The 17,654-nt window shown below is 44.1% G+C and overlaps 1 protein-coding gene across 6 annotated transcripts in view; it reads right to left on the reverse strand.

Annotated features, from left to right (window-relative positions):
• LOC147672943 (FYVE, RhoGEF and PH domain-containing protein 5-like) overlaps positions 1 to 17,654 on the reverse strand; it is a 488,188-nt gene that overhangs the window by 110,725 nt on the left and 359,809 nt on the right. For all 6 annotated transcript variants that reach the window (XR_015303474.1, XM_086947902.1, XM_086947904.1 and 3 more), the window contains exon 13: positions 315 to 398. Coding sequence is in view for 5 of the 6 variants with exons in the window: in XM_086947902.1 (XP_086804028.1) it covers positions 315 to 398 (84 nt within the window). In the remaining variant the exon portion in view is untranslated. The remainder of the gene's footprint in view (positions 1 to 314; positions 399 to 17,654) is intronic.

The following is a 17,654-nucleotide window of genomic DNA, read 5'->3' on the forward strand; positions in this document are numbered from 1 at the left end:
TCCCCACATTTGCAAATGTGGGGAACTTTTTTTTAGTTTTCTGATTCACTCCTAAAGGGGCTTTATTTTGGTGCCCCGGCCTATTTTCTGTTTCAGAGCCACCCTCCCATAATCGAAAAGCAAAACATTGAAAATGCTCAAAACTGGGTACTAAACAATGGGCGTAACTGAGCTGATATTAAGAGCATTGCACAAAAAAAATAATAACAACTTGAGTTGTTCATTAGTAATTGGTGTCACTCGAGGAAAACAGACCCTTAGTTAAAGCATGCATCCTTTTTTTGTCCCCCACATTCACTAGAGGTTATCTTTACCCTCATGCCAGCTATGGACAGGGTGTTCTTGAGCCTGTATTTGCCATCCTTCTGGGGGTAGGTGTAGAGAAGGACATCATTCATCTGGAAGAAAGGGAAAGAGACAGTTGTAAGTCACCTGGGGAGCAGGGACAGTGGAGTATGTTTGTTTTACTCCGTTGCTAGCACTGAAAAGAAGTCGAACCTGCACTTTGAATAAAAGTATTTTTTATCTGAAAGAAAATATTTTCGCGACATAGGACCGGCCTCCAACGATCGCCCTGGTAACTATTCATTCTTGCACTAGCATTTCCAGGTTGCAGCGATTACACTGTTGTAATTTTGCATCATTATCTACACTTTTGACAATAGCAAAAATAATACTTGCTCCAAGGAAATCTATCTAGTCTAGTATTATGATTATAACATTGCAGTCAGCCCTTGGTACAACCTAAGTAATCCAAAAATGCTGGTGCGAATATTGCGACAGCCCTCCGTGCAATCTATATAATCAGAAAATGTTCGTGGAAATATTGTGCCAGTCAGTGCTTATTTTGAGTTGGTGGTTGCGGGTGTGACCCACTGGCACTTATTTTTCCTCAGACTTTGAGCAAGAGAGAAAAGCACAAAAAGGAGAAAGAAGGAAGAAGAGAAAGGCAGAGAAACCGTGTAAAAAAGGAAAAGCATAGATAAAAAAGATCCTGCAGGAGTGAGATAGAGGCAGGAATTGTCTGATGGTGGATTAAAGAGACATGATGTAGAAATTGAGATTGTGCGCCGTTGGTATTCGGCATTCTGATGTTCGTTAGCGCCAGACCCAGGTTTCTGAGCAAAACTTTGGGGGGCATATTACCAAGCAATAGCGATAATTATCAGTATTGCTTGGTTAGAGACAAAAATTTACCGCTGAGCTGCGGCGATTTTTACCGCAAATAAACCTTGGTATTACCAAGGTTTATCACAAATGGAATAAAAATCGCCGCAATGCATGAATATCGCTGAAAAGTCAGCGATATTCATGCATTACCGAGCTAATGCTCTTAGCCATGTTATCCACCTCCCATTGGATAACAAGACTTAGAACTGCTCAGGGCAGGTGTTAGCTTTTGGAGATATTCGCGCTTTGCGCGAATATCTCCAAAAGTTGGTAATAGGAGATAGCGATGTTAGCAACAGTTTCCAGTCGCTAACATCTTGGCACGCCCACTTTGCATGTCATTAGTGATAAATATCACTGACATGCAAAGTGGGGCCCAGGATGGTCGCTATCTCCTACTAGCTGTCGCTAACTGGTGTTAGCGACAGCTAGGTAATAGGGAGATCATTTTATCTCCGCTTTCTTGGCTTTTAAAGCCAAAAAAGCGGAGATAAACCCCCTTGATAATATGCCCCTGGGTTCTGGAGCTTAGGGCCCGACTCAGAGTTTGGTGGTCCGCTGGACTCCCAAACCCGTGATGGCTACTGCAGCACCTGCGGTCCGACCACTGTATTAGGAGTTGGGCGGTTGGGCCGCCATAGGACTGCTGCTACCACCAGGGATCTGCGATCCCTGGAGGTCTTTTAGCCATCGGAGGTCCACAATATGCTGGCCGTGTCACTGCGGCACTGCCAAGCATATTACACGTTTTCTCTCTGCCACAGTTTTCATGGTGGTGAGCCTACCAGGAAAAGTGTGGCAGTGAGGAAATGAAGGGGCCCTTCAAGGCCGCCTGTTGCCTCAGGGCACAGGGATGCATGCAGGGGGCGCACTTTGGGCCCGATTCACAGAATGAACTTAAGACTCAATCCTAAACGTACTACTATTTTGGTATTCACAGAATGCACTTACTCATTTCGGTATTCACAGATGGCACTTACTCATTTCGGTATTCACAGATGGCACTTACTCATTTCGGTATTCACAGAAGTTAGGAGTCCTAACTTTACTACTACTAAATTGAGAAAAATCCTAATTTTAAGACTTTCGGTATTCACAGAAGGCATTCAGGAGTCCTAAAGTTAGGACTACTAACTTCTGTGAATACCAAAATAGTAGTAAGTTTAGGATTGAGTCTTAAGTTCATTCTGTGAATCGGGCCCTTTGTGTCCATGCCGTGCAGGAAAGTGCTTTGGCAATCCCAATGCGGTGCCTTTCTAAGGCCTTTGAAAGGCATAGCCATGGGCCCGCCACTGCAGGACGGCCAGAACAACTTTCCAATTGGAATATGGCAGGCGGTCAGATTATGGTTCTGGCGGTCTTGGAGCGGGGCGCTGACGTGGTGGCCCGCTCCAAGAACGCCAAACTCTTAATCAGGCCCTTTTCTTTTACAAATCAAGCACTGACACGAGCACTCAAGACCAATCTATGGAATTCAGAAATGTTGCCAATATTACCAGGTTCTGGTTCACTATAGATAATCTGCATCAGGTATTTATCAACATTCCAATAACAAAACGTTCAAATCATTATCAGGCATCATATCGGCTTGATGTTTCATCGCGTCTTACACCAGAGGTGTTGCACAAATTGAATCTAACTTGCTGGTGGGAAGCATATTCTAATGTATACATGGTTGATGCACAGGGCATGCTGTAATATTCCCATTACCAAACCAGGAATTTGCAATTTGCACACTGACTGGTTTGAGAACTGGAATGCAATTTGTTATGCGACCTACATTATAATAGATGACATTGTAAATTGTACACTGGCAGGGGTTGCAAAACAACCTGCCTTAATGAATACTTATGAGGCAGGTCACAGTTTGTGACCCCCGGTGATTGGCTGCATTTGCAGATATGGAGGCATGAAAGGGAAGCCAGACCCACACAGCTGCATTTGCATTACTAAACAGGAATTTTCCTTTCATAAATAGAAGCCTGGTCTATTAAAGGGGCCTGTGCGGCTTTAAACAAAACTCGAGTTTGGGAAAACAACAGGGGGAGCAGGAGTTTTCCTGTCAACCCCTGCCTGCTCCATAACCCCTCCCACTGAGGCCTAAATGATTCACAAAAGGAAAGGAGTCCCAAGGAGGCCCCTTCCCCAATCTGAACAAGTTACTCCAGGCTCAGTAACGCTTTGATGGTTTCCGAATGCAACTGTGTTCATAAACAATTGATAGATTCAGGGCTTGAGTCCGGGTACCACGCGAGTGGACGCGTCCCCCACTTATTTTACCGGGAGCTCGATAACTGGAGCAAATGGAGCCACACATTCACTCTTTGGCCTCTCTGGGGCGAGATCGGAGCTCATTCAGAACGTTGCTCACGCGCTGGCTTCTCTGGTGCAAACACATCTAAGGGGTGAGTGAGGGGAGGAAATGAGTCTGATGGTGCAAGCCACCTTTCGTGACGTCACTTCCTGTCGTGACGTTAGCGTCCCCCCACTTCTTTTTCTCTGAATCATAAATAGGAGGGGCTCCGATTTCCCTCCCAGCATTTTCGTGATTCAGAAAGGACTGTAAAAGCCTTTTCCAAGTCATAAATAATTTCCAACTCATGTAAGGGCTTTTGAACATTAAGAAAGTTCTTTTGCTGTAATTTTGTGCATCTCAGGGTTTGCAATTGCAAAAAGGATTTGAACATCAAGCCCACAGGTTTTAATTAGTACACCAGCCAGAAAATGTACCCATAGCGACTCCAAATGTTCTTCACTGCCCAAAATCAACCCATTCATCCTGTTAATCTTTAAAGTATGTTTGTGCCAAGATGTTGCTTTGTGCACACTTTGCAGTTTTAATGTTCATATGTGGCATCTTGCATACACCCTCCATATCATTATGGACATGGAGCTGGCATTCCCAATGTGAGCATTGATATGAGGGGATTTAAAGCAGTCAATAATTAAAGAAAGGGTTTGAAAGGGAAGGAGTGAAAGGGGGACTGGCCACAGGTAATGTTAAAAACAACAAAGAGAACTTTGAGGGTAATCACAAACATATCAACTTCAAATTTCTACTCTGAATACACATATAAATTCACTCAAAAGAAAAATTAATCAACCAACCAAAATCGAAGGGGCGTTGTAGGCTTGGGGCTAGTACATTAAATACACTTTGTGTGACTCAGGTCTTTTATGTTTTCAAAGTGCCACACTCAATGGAAGAAAGAGCATGACATATCCAGACACTACTTGTGTGTCTTTAAATGACTGAGATTTCAAAGGAACCTATTTGGCTACAGGTGTTGAATTTATCTCCATAAAAGTTTATTACTGATTTAAAATCACACACGCCAAATTAACAAGCATTGGCAACCCAATAGTTCTGGGCTTAATGTGCTAGCAAATTCATGTTTTATAAGCACATTAACTAATGCATATTGTATATGCAAATTTAAGCCAGATAGTGAAATGAAAGGTGGACTGTATTAACACCTTAGATGCGGCGCAAATATCCCTCCCCAGTGCTGCGCTGTCATTGGAACTAGTGCTGAATGGACTTCCAATGGTCGTGCGCAGCACTGGGGAGGTAGTGCTGCCGTCGGCCAACGCCCCAACGCAGCACTTAAGAGGTTAAAACCTCCCTTGAATTTAATACACTGCTGTTTTTAGGTCGACCCTGGGCAGCGCATGCGCTGCTCCCCGGCATGCTGTATTGGAGCATGGAATAGAAGCCCCTCCCACTCCCCGCCCATATTTGTTATTGGCTTGTGTCATTGCCCTTCTTAAATGCTGGCTTCTGATTCATTAATAGTCTTGTTAGTCCCTCTTTAGTACCGCCTTGTTTTCATTTGTAACCTGTAGCAAAAAGGATCCGTGGATGGCGGTTGCCAACTGGGAGAAGGAATAAAACTTTGGCTCACTAGTCAGGTACATTTTTAAATATCACTTACACTACTCCCCCTACACTGCACTACACATATCCTCACAAAACGCGAGTCACAGCACGTCTCAAGCAGTACATGCTTGGGATGGCCCCAATGATGAAGCATGTCACCTAGGGGCAACCCTGGGTGAGTGAGGGGACTCAATAAAAGAAAATGTTCTTTTCGGCTAACAGAGGTTGTTTTCCACCCAATTGGTGAACCACCCTTGTGTCCTTGGCTAGGTTCTTTTGATCCGTCATCCACTGATCCTTTTTGCTACACTTTGAACACATAGGAGGGTGAACCTAGCCCAATCCTCCTTCTCCCCCTGTTTTTGATTCATTTGTAACCTCCCATGAGGACTGGCCCTTTTACTTTTTTAGTCTGTAAGCACTATTTTCTTTCAAGTTTTTCCTACTGCAGGCAAAACATGCTTTCCTGCAACATTCGGCACGCCATGCGCGCATTCACTTTCCGAGCATCATGGGCAATGGCGGCTTCTTCTTTGAATAGGTCTTGCATTTACAAGAGTTTGAGCAATTGGCATTGTAAATAACAATACCTGTTATTTATGTATTAATTAGCCAAACAGATAAATAAAAGGCCTTTTCATTTACAATGCCAATAGCTGAAACTCTCGCAAATGCGAGACCTATTGCATTGCAAATGCTTGTTGTTTCTATAGCCCAAAATAGTTCTGGTGGCAAGGAAGACTTCATTGTAGTCCTTCTTTAGATTCAATGAAATAGGAACAAAGCAGAGACTATAATGAAGGCTCCTTTGCCAACCGGCTTTCTTCAGGCTTAAAAATAGTAAGAGAAACAAGTTGAAGGGAAGAGCGACATCTGTGCAGTCTGCCGTTTGTGTCTATGAAATAACTAGTCCTTATGAAGTGTGCATCAAATGAGGAGGAACAAGGAGCACACAGGCAAGGAGGGGACAATGAGAGGGAAGTGCAAAGTCAGTGGACTAATGCATCCATTGTATAAATCTGTTTGTAGTCTGAGGGTCACAAGTTTGAATTCCGGTGGGCCCACTCAACCTTACATTTTTCAGAGGTTGATAAAATCGAGTAGTTTTGCGTTGGAAATAATTAGCACCTGAAAGACGCCAAGAGATGAGACAAATGGTGGATTATAGTAATTGGTATTATTAGTATGAAAGATAGGTACAGGAAGTATGAGCATTATCATAATAGATAACAATACCCACTGGACCTAAATGAGAAATGATGTCTATCTGGTTTCCATGGGTACAAAAATAGACAGCCCAGTAAGCCATTACTGTAAAAGGATTAATGTGTAAAAGAGAGGTTTAGAAGACATATAAACCACTAGCTTACATTAATCTTGATCTACTGGTGAAAAGGTTGTACCTCTTGGTCAATTTGTCACTTATAATTACTTGCTTTGCAAATTAATTGAAAGCTAATATTAAACCACACCCTTTATTTACAACCTCTGGGCACAGAAACCGATTCTAGAGAAGATCATGTCAGTTATTTATGGGTGAGTTTCCCCATAAGATGTATTATGCATTGATCAGCCATAAAATGCATCCATTAGGCATTTACAATAAGCAACCACATTTCACACACGTTCGACACCCCCCCTTGGCTGGCAGTGATAGCAAAAAATCGATGCAAGGTACCAGGTCCTAAATGTCATCTGTTTCCAAAAGTAATACATATTTGATACTTAAGGGCCTATACACAAAAACCTTTTTGTAATATATAAAAAGTATCTTTATTAGTACAGTTTTGGGTACTCTTACATTGCTTTGTGATTTAGCCTCAAAACATCTAAAATGGAACTAAAATGGGTTTCTTCAGTAAATATTGATATACAATTAATATAAATAGAAAGCACTGTGGACCCTGCACTTGCATAAACAGGGAGTTGAACATTTTGTGTTCGATTCACAAAGGCATGTAAGATGCTGTAAAGAGTACTCCTGCAGTACTAATACTCATACTCATAAATGCTTTTGCAGCTCTCCCGTATAATATTTAGTGCCCACGCCTCTTGAGGTAGCTCTTTTCTTTGCTAAAACCTATGTTCAAGGAGGCTTGGGCACAAACATCAAAGGACTGGGCCATTCTTTACCTCCTAAAATATAACTGAGCAGATTATCATGACAATGAACAAAGGCTTTTATTTAGCTCCTATGTAGAACGTTTTCAACCACTATTTTAGCTTCTGTATTTTAGGTTTTATCCTCTTTTTACATTTCTTTGTATCTCTTTTTATGATTTATGTTTATATATTGTTAATATTTTAAAACAAATATTTTGTGTTTGTAACAGTTTTTATCAACAAATGCCTTTGCCAGCTAGCACCTGCCTATTTATGAGGACAAATACAGCTTTGTGTTCCTGACAGACCACTTTGGTGTGCTAACAGCTGTCCAATGTAGCTAAGCTTTACAGAATCTGCTACTGGAGTGACTGGAGTGGAGCTAACAGCTGCAGTGTTAAATGTTTTACTATCAGCACCATAGTTCAAGGAATTAACTATTCATTTTACAGGGCATTGTTCCCAATATATTAGCCAAAAGCCACCCACAGATGTGCTTATGAAAGCTGAGTGTGACATGCTGTTGAAAGTTGAGCAGTTATGGTGTGGGCTTCTGCATCATGAAATAAATGTACTGTTTACATTTACTTTTGGACCTTATTACATTCTGAGCATTGAAAGAGTGAACTGGACAAAAACCGTGGGCCCTATTCAAGCATGGACGTTGATGTGCTATGCCTCGGCGGAAACTCCACCTCAATGGAATTCAACTTTTTGGGGTGGAAATATCGACCACTTTAAATTAGGGCAGTGGAAACTACTACAACAGAAATGATGGCTGGTAACTTTACTGTAAACTTTACAATTGGATTCTCTGCATTGGATGTGGCAATCTCTGCCTCTGCTATGGAAGACTGTGAATGGAACAGACTAGGGAAACAGCATTCCTCAAAATTAAATTGCACACACTTGAGAAACATTAATCTTACAGAGTCCATGCCCTTTCTGGGTGGAAACACCCACTCTATAGTAGAATTACGAGTCTCTTAATCTTGCTAGCAGGTAAAGATACCCCACTTCCGGCTACCCAGTAGCAGCACTGCAAGTCTCCACCCGCTTACCTGAGTGGGCGGCGATCCCTGCAATGGAAATTGTTTCTAGCAACTTTACAATCAGATTTAAGACATACCCCTGTAGACAGAGTACTCAACATTGGAGGCTTTGATGTCTAACTATGGAAAACCCTAAATGGAAAAGACTATTAAAACAACATTCACAAGAGTAAATAACATGCATTAACCAAAGCTAGCAAATAAATACAGCCCATACCCTAGGCTCTGCCCTCTTTGCTTTGGACTGCGGGACTTTGCTGACAAAACTGTACAGCTGCACCGTACAGGATGCAGCCACCTCACTCAAGAGGCAGAGGAACTTCACTGGTGAGGAGAGAGGTCTTGTACAGACCTTTGTTGTAGATCGCTACAGATGTCTATATGGTCTGCCTCATACATCCTCAGTAGAGCAGAGAAAAGTGGCCAAGTGCAGGAGCTGAAGGACCATGTCAATGCATTGGGCGGAGCTAAGCATCATTGAAGACCTAAAAAGTGGCCGTAGAAGAGGAGACGAGTGAAGGATGCAGGTGGCAAGGGCTCTCACAGGACATGATACAGGATCCCATCTCTGTCTCATCCTGTTGATCAAAGTGTGCTCTCCGTCATGCACCAAGACCTCCTACATGGCCTGCCTGTTCTGGGAAATCTCATCATGGCAGGTAAAAAGCAAACCCTTCTATCTTTCCACTACATCACTACTCCTCACTAATTTGAGATTTTCCTCCCCTTCACCAATAGGCACACATCTCACAAATGTGATTTACACTCAGCTTTAAGTCCCCCTTTAGAATGTAAGTTAATAATACTCATGTTACCTTGCAGGTCTTGTGTTGTCCGTCCATCTGCACCAGACTGGTCACAGACAACAGATAGATGTCAGAGCCTGGTATATTAATTGCCAGGTCAATTGAGATTTGTCTAATCATACCAATCTCTCTGCATAAATATCAGGATATTGAACATATTATGCTAACTTTGGAGCTGGGGAAACAGGGTTGAGTCTCGACATTGGCTCAACGTTCTGTGATTCTGGGCAAATCCCTTAATATCCTCATCCTACAAAAAAATAAAATGAATGTGTCCAATACTTTTGGGTTCACTCTATAAAAAACTGCAAAACAAAAAAAACATATTATGCCATAACACAACGGCTCCAGTTTCAGCAGGTCTAATTGTTGATCTTATATGTATGATGTCATTGTTCTTATGTCGCAAAATGCATCCTTCCATGTGTCTGCTTCTTTGGTAAGTGTACGTAAATGTCTGTTTCCATTAGCTGTATCCACCCATGTACTCCATTGCAGTGAATCGTTGGATGGTTTATCCTTTGCCACAGTGACTAACACTTTCTCATATCATGTCAATGTCCACCAACTGGTACATTTATTAGGTCAAGCATTCAAGACCTCTTGTATATACTTTAGTATATACTTATTATATACTTAAATGTGTATTTACTTTGTGGGCTCTGGAGATCAGCCCTGGGACTTGTCTGCTTCCGCTTAGGGACTTGTTTCTGTTCAAATGACTCTATTTAACTGTCTTGATAGAAAACGACCAGCAGAGGTCAGTAAAATACCAGAATATCTTTCTGCTGAGGGACTTTCTCTTTTTTATTTTTCCGGCAACTGCCTCTATTTAACTTTCTTGATAGAAAACGACCAGCAGAGGTCAGTAAAATACCAGAATCACTTTAGCATTCTCTAGATTCCAGTCCATAGAAATTGTCTTCCACGAGCATCTGTAGACAATAATATGTTTTTCAAATCTTGTATTTTCAGTGATATGACCACCCAGGGCCCTGATTTAATATTAAAAACTGAGCTTTGGACTATACCATTCCCGGTGAAAGGCAATATTTCTCTCTATGTGTTCCCATACCTGGCATGTCACGCAGTTTGGTGCTTACTTTCCCTCCATGTTAAAGAACAGTAGATGTTTCAGCACCCAGGCTAATGTGCTGCATAGCTAAATATATATACGGTCCCAAAGGACAGACCGATTGCATTGCAAATGCTTGTCTCAGTAGATATCAGCTAGAAGAGTACTTTGTTGGTGTTTATCTAGTGTGTAAAAATACTGTGTTAAGATACAATCATATCATTTGTTTTGGAACGCTCCTTGTTCTGTATGTCTCAGATGACATTAATCCAATAGCCCCACACAACAGCGACATCAGGCAAGCAGGAAATCTACCATTCGCCAGTCAGGAAAATGACCTGCCTGATTTTATGCCATGCTGCATTACTCAGACGGGATTCTGGACCCCATACGGCTGAGGATATTTTAGAGGCTTCCCTCCTCAAAAACGAGGGACCTCTCTTCTCCATCCTCAGCCATTGTGGATGATTTTGGAGCAATTGGATCAGCAGCATGGAGAGGATTGTGTGGTGGTCCCTGATTGGCTCAAGAACACCCCTCTTCCTGTTCCTGTATGCCACCTCTTGGTTACTGAAAATCTCCACCTCCCCACTGTAGTTCTACCCCTCTGCTACAGAGACTGTCCCTCCATAGCAGAGGCAGAGGAATCTATGATGTAGGTGGAAAAGTAGGAAATTAAGCAGAGTGAAAGACACAGCATGTATGGGGTTCTAAATAGCCCACTAGTGCTACCCGACACACAAAATATATTTTCAATTAATTTTGATAATTAAAGTAGACAAAAGTGTATATTAAGATATGTTAATATAATCCTACATTTGTAATGTATCATTGTCTGTACAGTACAAGTGGGCGGTATTGATGTGAGTGTGTGTTAATGATGGATGCAGTAGTAATAAATAATTATATATGGATGGATAATATATATATATATATATATATATATATATATATATATATATATATATATATATATATATATATATATATATAATATCAAGCACGTCTTCTGAGTCACTGGAAACAAGACGAGGCAAACCCGTTTTCTGTGCAAAATTATTTATTGGTGCCCGACACCAACACCGCCACTACGCGTTTCAGCCCGAAAAGGGCCTTGATCACATGACGATATATATATATATATATATATATATAGTTATATAATTATATAATTGCATGTTTGATATTGAGATCATGGTATTTAAAAGTGGCACTTGAGGATGGTATACCTGGATAGGGACATTGTCTATTGTTCATTAATAACTAGACACAGCCCAACCACTGTGGTGCTGCATCCGAACTAACATCTCAGGTGAAATGTGAGGCTGCTCGTATGTCATGCACGTATAGACCCTGTCTGATGTTCTGAGTCCCTCAATGGAAACCTGGGTGGGGCCTTGTTTCAGGAGTTCTGTTTACAAGTAAGCCCCATCGTATGGCGATGGTGTGCAGCACACAGCTGGCTTCTATAATCTTGCACACTACTTTGGCGAAAACTTGAACACCATCCCTGTGTGATCAAGACTTCTGAAGTTTGCTTGAGGATTTCAAAAGTGTGCTTAATGGTAGTTTGGTTATGTGTGTGTGCCCTGGTATCTGTAGGCCGGTTATATGCTGGAAGGGGGTGAGGAGATGGGGAGAGAGGGCATTCCTGGCGTTACCTGCAGGAAAGAAATGTGATATCTGTTTTAATGTGTTTACTTTCAGAATATACGGTACAAAAGGGGGTGGTGATGGACGGAGCATCTGAATCTATCAAACACTCACACCCAGTCAAAAGATCTGGGTTTAATCCATCACCGTTCTTTAGCCCACTCTGCCACCCCAGTTCAGACATGTCTATATGCAAATCAGTCTGACCCTGTGCCTCACGGGAACAGTCCAGCCCGAACTGCCAAGCCATGTCTTCCCTGGACCGGAAACAAGCTTCCGAGGACTGGTTTCTGGCATTCCAGCCGTCTTCAGCCCGGCTTGCTTGAATCCAGTGGAAAAGTGAGCAAGGGACTCACGTCTGAGCATACCCTGCCACACTTATGGCGGCCAAAAGCGGTACAAAAGGGGGTGGTGATGGACGGAGCATCTGAATCAATCAAACACTCACACCCAGTCAAAAGATCTGGGTTTAATCCATCACCGTTCTGAATATAGCAGACATTCTATACAAGCATGCATTAACGGCCACATGCATAATTGTTGCCGTTTGCGATTTCTTAATTGAGAAAATTAAAGAATCGCAATTAAGAAATCGCAAACGGCTATGCACCAATAAATCACATTTTTTTTGCGATTTCTTAAATTTCCTTAATTGCGATTCACAATTTGCGAATCACAATTAAGGAATCCCTTCCCATTGATTCCTATGGGCCTAGAGGCCCATAGGAATCAGTGGGAAGTCATTTTCAATTTGCGATTTGCAATTTGCGAATCGCAAATTTAAAATTCAATTTCAAGGGTGCAGGGGGGGTCCAAAGGACCCCCCCATGCACCCCTGAAATATAACTTTAAGTGCATTTTTCACACACACATGCCCCAGGGGAATGTGTGTGTGTAAAATGAAACTTTCAAAAATGCACTTTTGAAAGTTTTCGCTAATTACCATGAAGGTCAACTTCATGGTAATTTACCTCTCCCTATTTGCGAATTCGCAAATTTAAAATGTTCATGCATTGCATTTAAGAAATCTCAAATTACGATTTCTTAAATGCAATTGCAATTTTAGAAATCGCAACATGATTGCGATTTCTATAATTGCGAAAAACATGATGCATCCCAATTTTGTCAATTGCATTCGCAAACGGCCGAAAATTGCGATTCGCACCGTTTGCGAATGCAATTGACAATGATGCATGTGCCCGTAAGTGTTTGTATCATGTGTATATATTGTGATGTGGTGAAGTTGTGAATGAATTCCTTTTGAATCCATTTACAAGGTGCACATGTAATGCCACTGTGAGCTAGTTAAACTTATCAAGTAGCATTATTGCACCAAAAACTCAAGAAACTCCCTAATGTGCAAGAGTAGACTGGCAGAAATTGTAGCTGCTGTGTGTTCATCCAGGAAGGGCAGGAGAAGCATCCGTGATGTTTGACTCTTTCGTTTTTACCCTCACACTTTGCGAGTTGCGGTTCATCTGCTACCCTGTGTACTGTTTACTGCGGCCGCTTCATCCCCGATCTGGCGTCTTTGTCGGAACCGCTGAGAGCACTCACCAAGGCAGGCAAGCCATGGACATGGTCGAGGAAGGAAGACGAGGCATTTCGGGCGGTGAAGGAGGCCCTAGTGGATGACAAAGTCATGGCATACTTCAGACCGCATCGCCAAACTGAAGTCGTGGTGGACGCCAGCCCGGTGGGGTTGGGGGCAGTCCTGCTGCAGAAGGCGGAAGATCACACATGGGTCCCCACGGCCTACGCCAGCAGGGCACTGACTGCTACAGAGATGCGCTACGCTCAGATCGAACGCGAAGCACTGGCCATCAAGTGGGCGTGCCAGTACTTCCATCTCTACTTGTTTGGCCACGAATTCACCGTGGTCATCGACCACAAGCCATTGGTTCCGCTGTTCGCGGGGACCGCCAGGCTCGCGCCTCCCAGGATTGAGAGGTGGGCTGTCCAGCTCCAAACGTACCGCTTCAAGGTCATCTTCCGGCCAGGAGTCAACAACCCGGCAGATTTCCTGTCACGTCACCCATATCAGGAATCTGCGGAACAGGAACATGAGGACCTCGACGAAGTGGAGGAATTTGTGAAGGTTCTGTCGCAGGAAGCCTGCCCAAAAGCGCTCTCTTTGGAAGAAATCGGGGCCGCCACTGATAGAGATGAATGCCTGCGGAAGGTGAAGCGCACCCTAGAGGACAGAAGTTGGAAAACTTTTCTACAAGGGGCAGGAGCCCTCACGACGGAGGAGCAGACTTTTCGCCAGCACATGTGGCGAGCGCGAAGCGAGCTGAGCACAGGGCCCCACGGCGTGGTTCTGCGCGGGGACACGATCGTCATCCCCTCCAGTCTACAGAAGGAAGTAGTTCGGCTGGCCCATCAAGGGCATCAGGGCGTAGCAAAGACTAAAGCTCGGCTGAGGGGGAGAGTATGGTTCCCGGGAATGGACAATGCGGTGGAACAGGAAATCCGGAACTGCCACTCCTGCGTCATCACGGGCGGGGAACCTACTCCACACCCTATCATCACTGAAGAACTGTGTGACACCCCATGGTCCAAAATAAGCATCGATTTTGGATCCTTCCCGGATGGACGCCAAGCCATGGTGCTGATAGGCTCATGCTCAAGGTTCCCTGTGGTGGAAGTGCTCCCATCCACGGCGTTCAGTCATGTTAAACCCGCTCTGGATCGGGTATTCGCCATGTTTGGGTATCCTGATGAAGTACGCTCGGACAATGGGCCGCCGTTCCAAGGCGCGGAGTTCCAAGCGTATCTAGCAAGGAGAGGCATCCGACACAGGAAGATTACCCCGCAGTGGCCGCAGGCAAACGGAGAGGTGGAGCGGTTTATGCGGACCATGAATCGAGCTCTCCGGATTGGCGTGGAAAAGGGGGAAGTGCCGGAGGAATGTTTGTCACAGTTCTTGAATGCATATCGGCTAACACCGCACTGCACTACTAAGTGCGCCCCTGCGCACGTCATGTTCAAGAGACCACCGCGAGACTGTATACCCGTGAGCCCGGCGTGGCAGGCACCAGAGTTAGACCACGAGGAGGCTCAAGATCGGAGGAGGAAGACAAATGAACGAGTAAGTCGAGCGAGAGGAGCAGGAATCAGACCACTCGCAGTGGGTGATCGGGTAGTCCTCAAGACTCGTCACCATCAGTGGAAGTACCAAACCACCTTCGAACCGGAGATCTGGGAAATCGTGAACATCCGTGGCACCATGGTGTCTGCGTCCAGAGGAACCCGAGTTGTAACAAGGAATGTATCCTGGTTCAAGAGAGCGACTCCCGATGAAACCACACCCGGGCCAAGGTTGGAAGATGTGGAGTGTGGAGATGACCTGCCGGTCGCTCTGGAAGCAGCACAAGTGCCACGAGAAAGAGGTCCCGAACAAGGCCAAGGAAGTGCAGGAGGCGTCGTCGCACCCCCAATAGTGGAGGACATTGCTACAGGACCAGCTGAAGAGCCAAGGGCCGGCCCGCAACGAAGCCAACGGTACAACCTGAGACCAAACCCAAATCCCAGTCAAAGGCTCCGCGACTACGCTTGGAGAGTACGCTGTGGAAAGGACTCTGAGTGAGGCTGGACTAAACATCTGTGAGTTTGGAGGGATGTACTGTCGGAGCCACCCGGCCCGTCCAGACACGCACGCACGCACGCATGCAGCCCGGGGGCGGGGTAGCCCTCGGGTATAAATAAACGGGCGTAAGACCGCACGTGGTTTTTGCCCCTAAGCAATAGCTAGACTCTGTGTCGTTGTCTTAAGCACAGTGTGTAGGTTAGGCCCCACTACGCGGCCTAGGTTATCCTTGCCCCAGCACAACACTACACCCTGGACACAGCCTGATATTAAAAGGATGCAGGCTGAGTAATCTAATGGGACCCTGTGGACATATGGTTCATTTCTATATGGCAGGTGAGCTACAGTTCACGAGACGTATATACTGGTATATTGGCTGTACAAAATAAGGACGCCCTCAAGAAGTTCACGGTAGTGAACAAAATGTGTTGGCTTTGTTGTTTTGCTGTAACACTTGGATCTATATGTATACTATACAAGCACAATAAAGAAGATATGAAACATCTGGAACCAGCTTTGTGTGTGGAAATTCATACTTTGCATATTCATTCGAGTAATTTGAAACCGCACCGGGTTCTTTTCAGCATTTTGTGTGCGAGTGCCTTCCTTTGTAGCTTTTTCTCGTGGCTTAAAAGAAAATACATTTGCTTAAAAAATACTTGTGAAAGTCCTGATTTATTTAGTGAGAAATACATAAAGTCCACACAAATAAATAAACTGTATACCGTTGTTACCCCACCCCCCTCCCCACCCAAGGGCACCAGGTAGACGCTTTCGCAGCGCTGATGTCATGCACAGATAAAGACCTGGCTCTTTAATCAATGATCGACCTAGTCCCCTCTGCTTTGTTCTTTTGCAGCGCCGAGACATCTCCGGGTAGTTGTGCGCATTATAAAATGCATAAATAAATAAAATAAAAGCATGTGCAGAGATTTCGTGGAAGGGGCATTGGGAGAGGAGTGTTGTTCACTGTTATTTTCGTGGCTGTTGCATCAATCGTGTGGAATATGGTGTCAGGGGCTGGTGTTAAGGTCCTGGTTCCATGTTCATACATTACATGTTTAATGCATGCTTAACCACAGAACACCAAGGTTTAACCAGGACCTAGGGGTGAAGGGGTTTTAAGAAAGGCACATTTTAAAGACCTCTGTTCATAAAAAACTATGGCAAGAAAATGAATTTACTATGGACATATTTCACAAACCGACCTACATATTGTTCGCAGGAATAGATTTTGCCGCAGGCAGCTCAGTTCTGACAATTATGAAGACGAAGCTACATTTTTATGAGTTCCACTTTCCGCTTTCAGGTAAGTGACACCCGGGAGATGAACTGTATCCCCCTGTCATCTTGACAAACACCCTGCCTCTTTTCTAATCCCTGCCTCCGTGGCGGACGCTTTAACGCCACATCACAGCTTTTTTTGTGCTGGTAAATTAATTCGCTGATACCTCTTTCATCTGTTACCCTGTGCTCCCAAGATACCTCTTTTGGAAAAGAGATTCTTCTGTGATCCCAGAGCCAATTTGTGTCTTTGCAAGACGAAGCATAACTCTCCCATTGGTTCTGTGCACTGGTGCCCATCAGGGCACGGCGTGACCGGTGAGGCGCTGAGCATGGAGAAGGGAGCTAGGGATTACGACGGCTTGCTCCTCCCCTCTTTGTGGTCTAATACATGTCCAGGAAGCGCAGATCCATGCCAGGTTTTCACAATATCCATAAGGGTAAGCTGGAATCACTTATATTGAAAGTAGGTATGCTGAACATCTGACTTCCCTGTGGCTGCCATGGACCAATGTTGGACACCAGAAAACATGGTCACTATTGAAACTATTTCTTGCCTTACACTCTCTCTTCTCTTGTCACTTGGCTAGTAGGAAAGTTATATTGGCCACCGTGATCTATCCAGTAGCCAACTCTCTGCACATACTAATGACCGCCCGAGCCTTCACTGGATGCGCTGCCTTCTAAAATCAATTTTATAAACTAATAGACTTCAGCAGTGGTTAATTTGTACAGCAATAAGTGCTAAGGTACAATGTTTTGCCCAAAAGCCTGCAGACGGTTCTAGGGAATGTCGGGGGTGCCGAATACAAACGCTGCATAGCCGTGAATCAATCTCATGCCACTTTAGTCCACAAGCAGACACTTCCTTACCCCTTTATCTCACTCTTGCTGGGTGTTTTTTTCATCCCTGTTTCTATCTTTGTCACCCTATTCCATCTATCGCGCTCTCCCTCTTTAGTGTGTCTCTCTGTCTTGTTCTGGATCAATCTATGCTGAGAAAAAATAAATGCGAGCGAGTCCCCCAAAAAAAGTGCCGGCA

The sequence above is a fragment of the Lissotriton vulgaris genome (assembly GCF_964263255.1).
Source record: "Lissotriton vulgaris chromosome 9 unlocalized genomic scaffold, aLisVul1.2 SUPER_9_unloc_2, whole genome shotgun sequence".
NCBI classification, from domain to species: domain Eukaryota; kingdom Metazoa; phylum Chordata; class Amphibia; order Caudata; family Salamandridae; genus Lissotriton; species Lissotriton vulgaris.